This window comes from Arachis stenosperma, chromosome 7 (assembly GCF_014773155.1).
Source record: "Arachis stenosperma cultivar V10309 chromosome 7, arast.V10309.gnm1.PFL2, whole genome shotgun sequence".
NCBI lineage: Eukaryota > Viridiplantae > Streptophyta > Magnoliopsida > Fabales > Fabaceae > Arachis > Arachis stenosperma.
This window is the reverse complement of record NC_080383.1, coordinates 88,297,786-88,303,551: the sequence shown is the minus strand read 5'-3', so window position 1 is coordinate 88,303,551 and position 5,766 is coordinate 88,297,786. Positions and strand designations below refer to the sequence as shown.

Below are 5,766 nucleotides of genomic sequence, written 5' to 3'. Positions count from 1 at the left end.
ATGCACTTAAACCCTCTTTATTGCTCTTGTTAATTCCACTCCTTTGTATAAATTATTATTTTTTAAATAAAAATTACTTTTAATAATATTATTTATTTGATCGCAAAACTCACTCTTATTTTTTCAAAAATATTTTAAGAGTATTCAAGGATAATGGTCATTGCCTACTTCCATAACTCATCTAGTCATGTTAATCATTAGAGTAGGATTTAGATTGATTGTCATTTGAGTTGTAGTTGCATACTTGCTTTAAGTTAATTTTAAAGGTGAAATCTTCTCTCCACTATAATCTTATAATTACAAATTAAATTATTTTGAAATTAGTTACCACAAAATACATTGTTTTAAGAATATTGCAATTGCACACACCTTTAACCTAAATTGATATTCAAAGAAATGGATAATTTTGTTATGTATCCTAAAAAAAGTCATAAAAAAACCATCTTATCAAATAGGACAGACAATGAGTAGAATAAAGATTAGAGTTTATCCTAATTCTATTAGTTAATTGACAATTTTCTTAAAATTCAATTCTATTTCTTATATTTTAAGGGGTGCGTTTGGTTTATATTTTTATTTTCTGTTTTCATTTACAGTGTTTTTTAGTTTTTGAATTTTATGAAAGAAAAAGTGAAAATAATAAAATTTTGTTTTATGTTTTCACCTCTTATTTTCACTTTTTGCTTTATAAAATTCAGAAAATAGAAAACATTGAAAATAAAAATAAAAAATAAAAATGCAAACCAAACGCACCCTAAAGTTTTCTATCTTATCCTATTAGCAGAAAAATTAAAATCTTCCAAGCAAATATAAAATGAGTTTAATTTTGATACACTGACAGTGTAAAGCATTTCACACAGTCGTACAATCACATCTGTTACCATTCACGCGGTCAATGTAAAAAATAATTATTTTTATTGATTTGACATTATGTAATTAGATGCGTGTAAAATTATTTTACACAGATCAAATTAAATTTGTATAAAATTCAATCATTTTATTTCATATATATTAATAAAATAAAAAAATAAAAAACTAAGTTCAAATTAAAATAAAAAACAATAAAATCTAAAAAAATTCAACCTAAAATTATAAATAATATAATAATAAAGTTCTTAATAAAATTAAGATATCACAAACAAAAATAAATGTCTTGTTACTCTTTTTAAGTTCTTGCAATTTTACTCTTTAAATAACAAATTTATTAAATTAATAATTTAAATGATTTGCTTAGTGATTATTTTGAGTTTTTACAAAAAAAAGGTTGTAGGAGGTATCAACACTCACTTCTTTCACTATATATATAACTTTTAAATATATATTATATAGTATATAATATATTAGGGGTGCGGATAGGATGGAATAGAATATACCCTAAAACCGCATCCGATCTAACTCACAAACAAACCCGCACCGCATCCTACCCTACCCGTAGCAGGTCCTGATAGGGTTGGGTAACTGCGGGTAGGATAGGGTACATGTTGCCGACACTAGCCATATACTAAGTTGAACTGCATCCGTAAGAATATATATTATACAAAGAATTCAATCAATGTTACAACTTTGCTTATGCAAGCAATAGTTTCAATATTATTGCCTTGGCAATTATTTTTAATTGAACAAATTGAACTTAAACTTTTGGAAATCATCATGATATAAGAGGAGAAGATCCTTGTGACTCACTGATCATATCACTTTCAGGGTATCATATCCAACCATGACTATGAAACCATCTTGATTCTTCTGAACCAGGCTGTTGCCAACATCTTCAGTTTGGTTAGTTGCAACCCAGTTTATAAAATTCCCTTGACTTTCAACCCTGCTTCATGAATTATAGAGCCTGCATTTTCCAGTCCCAGCACAAACAGAACACTCTTCGGCATCTCCGGATATGTGCTTCAAGCAATGCTTGATCCTATCATTCACAACATCCTGCGGCACAGGAGTGTTCAAGTTCCATATGACAGTTATAATGAAACATAGATCCATTATTTGGTACTTCCTTTTTAAGAATATTGCAATTGCCTGATTCAGAATGGCCTCCAATAAACAAGGAAAGAATAGCAGAAGAGGAAAAACGGTATGAACCCTTGCCAAAAGCAGGATAAATGATATAATACTGATTCAACTTTTTATGGTCATTGTTGAGTTATGCCCTTGGATTTGAATCTGTTACAATGCTCATGATCATGGTTTATCTGTTAAGAACGTCCAACAAAGCATGATATTCCCTAACTAACCAGATGCCTAAGGAGCACTTCCCATAAGAGAGAAATCTCATCCATTAAACAACTCCAAATTGATCCATTAAACAACCAAATTACAATATTGTCATAAAATGAAAAGGAAAAGGATGTTGATTTATGCACCATGAAGAAAATTGTTAACACTATTTATACTTCTATGAGCCAAATCTAGCTGCCTGATCAAACCATGAAAGAAAAGAGAAAGAAGCTTTATCTCTTTTTACTTCATGTTGGGAAAAGGCAAGTCTCATTGCCATTGACAAACAAACAACCTAAGTAAAATGCTAACAGTCCCATTCCAACATTAGAAATAGTTCATCAGCTAACATTTCTATAAATCTATGTTTTTCTTTACCTGATAACATTTTACAAATAAAATTTAAGAAATATATATAGAGGAAATTAGTAAATTACCATATGAGCAGGCTCCACAATCTCGTAACCGGTTTTATGTTTAAACATCTTCACAAATTCATCTGACATCAAAAACCAAAACCAAAACCAATTTTATACCTCAAATTATAGTATTCCCAAAGTACAATAACAGTGGTAGTAGGAGTAATTAAATTAAGACAAAGAACTGAGCTTACTAAGCAAGAGATTGGACTCTTTTCGACGCGACCCATGATCCACAATTATCACTGCCTCACCATTGCTTTTAGCTCTCAGACACAATACTCTGCTTAAAGTTTGAGTCTCTGGTGACAAAATTGAGGTTTTGAAGGATACCCATATCGTGTTTGTTCCGGTTTCACTTGCAGAAAGTCTGTAGCAATAACAAGAACACCACCAACGGAAGTAAGAGAATAAAAAAGAAAAAGTTCTTCTCCAAAAGAAAGACGGGAATGGAGGAAGTACCTTGTGAAGGGAAGGGAAGGAAGTGAAAGAGAATTCATTGGGGATAGCCTCATTCCCTCCTCTCACTAAGTTAATTTGGATTTATTAAGAATACAAAAATAAAAACTTAAAATTAGTTTTCAAAAACCTTTTTAGTCAAATATTTTATTCTTTAGCAAATGTTAATCATTAAAATATTAATCAATCTATCTCATATTTTCTCAGTAAGTGATAGACTGATAGTGCTTAGTTGCTTTCACAAAGATGCTTCCAACTCTATTTTTAACGAAAGAAATTGTTTCCCAAGTGAGGCAATGACCCCAATTACCAAGAATTTCAACCAATCTGAACTGTTGATCTCTTACTTCCAGAGCAGCCAGGGCTAGAACTTCAACTTTGCTGGCATAGGGCTGCACGATCAAAGGATCATAAGATACCGCAGGTTTTACCCCAAAAAAAAAAAAAAAAAAAAAACAAGATTCGTGAAATTCAGAGCACATATAACAAGATTCCAAGACATCGTTATTCGGCTGAATAATCTAGATATGGAAAACATTGTGATGTATTGGCTAAAAATGGAGATACTGTGTGTATTACACACAGGTGGATGTGTTAGATGAAGACACAACACGCAGGGGGTGTGGTGCCTGAATCACGTGGGGAGCGTGAAAGCTAGGTGGCAAAGTGTAGTTGAGCCAACTAGGCAGCACGCAGGGCACGCCTCTGCGTGCTGACATGGCAGAAGCGGATTGGCTTGGAGGGGGCATGCGGGAATCTCTGCTGCGCTTCACGGTTCTCCATGCACCACGCCCCTGGCATGGTAAAGGGGTGTCGCCACGTCGCAAGAAGCACGCCCTCGGCGTGTTAAGAGAGTGCCGCCACGTTGCCACATGCTCAGGCACCACGCTCCCGGCGTGCTGATCGTGAATTCCATACTTCGGCAATACTCCTCCGTGGTCAATATCCGGCCAATACACATTCCCTGCATTCATAACAAAAATAATTTCCGTCGTTATTGTTATTCGTATAAGCGTCCAAATTCAAATTAAAAAATATACATTATATTTGTTCTATCGACATGGCAGAACCAAAAGAGTGATAATGTCATTCAATCTATTACCTGAAGGATATGCTTCAAACTCAACTTGCTCTTGTGCAAATGGTCCAACAGTGATCTTCACAGGATGTAACATTGAAATTTGAGATGCCATATGTTGTTGCCTCATTTTTAGCATCGTCTGTGAATTTCTTAGACAAACATAGTCTTTTTCTTCAGACAGTGCCCTGCTTGATTCCCATAGTTACAAGCATCATGAGCTAACTATCGTGCTACAATATCAGCAGTAAAATATAATGCTACTTAATACCAGGAAGTTGTGTGACCATGGATAGCAAAGCACTCAAGTTCTAAACAAGAACAAAAAAGGAAAAAATAAACAAAATATATTCACTCGTTACTATAAGAATTTGAATTTTCTAAATTTTAAATTTGTATTTTAGAGGGTAAAGTATAATCTTTTATCCTTGAATAATTTCTCTCTCATATTTATTCTTAGTCCCACCTATAAAATAAATTGTGAGAGATCATACTTTACTCTTTAAGGTAAAATTCAAACTTTAAAAAATTTAAATCCTTACTATAATGCAATAATGACCAAAAGTTAGTTGATAGTATTGGAAGACTAAAATTTTTGCACGGACAGGAGAGTCTAAAATCTGTATCTCTTGATTCTTAAGGGTTTTATTTATTTAAATAAAATAAATTAATTATTTACTCAATTAAATAGATTTTTGAATTTTGACTGTTTTATACATTCAGGTACTATTTCGCTGACAAGGAGAGCAAAATTAAATTTTATATGGATTACACGATTGCTGCCAGCGAATCTAAAAAAAATCGAATTTGTATAATTGCACGTTTGCTACCAACGAAATTACAGTAATCATGGTTATAAATAGCGCGCCCCTTGCCAGCGTATTCAACAATTTATTTCATTTAAAAAATTGTAATGTGAGAGAAGGAGAAATTCGAAGCAAGAGAGGAGAGGAAGAAATGAGAAAAAGAGAGGAGAAGAACAAGATAAGGAAAAAATGTTGCGCAATAACAAAATTATTTAGCTAAATGAAGATAGACACATTGTGAACTATCTAGATGGGCTTAATTTTTTTAGTTTTTTTTATGAAAATTAAATGCTTGATCATATTTTTGTTTAAATTAGTATAAATATAATCTTATTAGTGTATGCTAGTATTAATTTTTAGTTGTTAATATGATAGATATATAAATTTGAAATCTATTTTATTATTTACTTAGATTAGCAGATAAGTCGGTTTAGATTAGTATAAATATAAACTTGTTAGTATATGCCAGTATAAAATTTTAGATGTTAAGATGATAAAAATTTAAGTTTTGAAATTTATTTATTTAGATTAGCGAATACGGTTGTTTTTTATAGAGTTGTGTACATATTAATTATGGCAAATTCTAAGATATAAATTCAGAAAATTATCTACATGTATAGATTTTTTATATCTTATTTAGTTAGGAACACATATTATTCTGTTATCTCTGTATTTGTCAGGTGAAGCAGTTGCTATTATCATGAATATCAACGTAGCATAGATTTATTTTCACTAATTAGAAATAGTTGTAAAATAAATAAATAAGATTTAATAATATAAT

At 31.5% G+C, this 5,766-nt stretch overlaps 2 protein-coding genes across 2 annotated transcripts; both read right to left on the bottom strand.

The window, feature by feature from the left end:
* Window positions 1-1,424: 1,424 nt before the first annotated feature.
* Window positions 1,425-3,608, bottom strand: LOC130942060 (sirohydrochlorin ferrochelatase, chloroplastic-like). Its single transcript, XM_057870738.1, has 6 exons — window positions 3,582-3,608; window positions 3,412-3,493; window positions 3,105-3,169; window positions 2,837-3,012; window positions 2,661-2,722; window positions 1,425-1,932 (listed from the first exon to the last, which is right to left on the bottom strand). The coding sequence occupies exons 3-6, from the start codon at window positions 3,155-3,157 to the stop codon at window positions 1,825-1,827; spliced, it is 399 nt and encodes a 132-aa protein (XP_057726721.1). The 5' UTR covers window positions 3,158-3,169; window positions 3,412-3,493; window positions 3,582-3,608; the 3' UTR covers window positions 1,425-1,824.
* A 68-nt stretch (window positions 3,609-3,676) lies between these two features.
* On the bottom strand, window positions 3,677-4,347 carry LOC130940075 (uncharacterized). The gene is made up of 2 exons (XM_057868125.1): window positions 4,204-4,347; window positions 3,677-4,065 (listed from the first exon to the last, which is right to left on the bottom strand). Exons 1-2 carry the CDS (start codon window positions 4,316-4,318, stop codon window positions 3,677-3,679), a joined length of 504 nt encoding a protein of 167 aa, XP_057724108.1. The 5' UTR covers window positions 4,319-4,347.
* Between the last annotated feature and the right edge of the window lie 1,419 nt (window positions 4,348-5,766).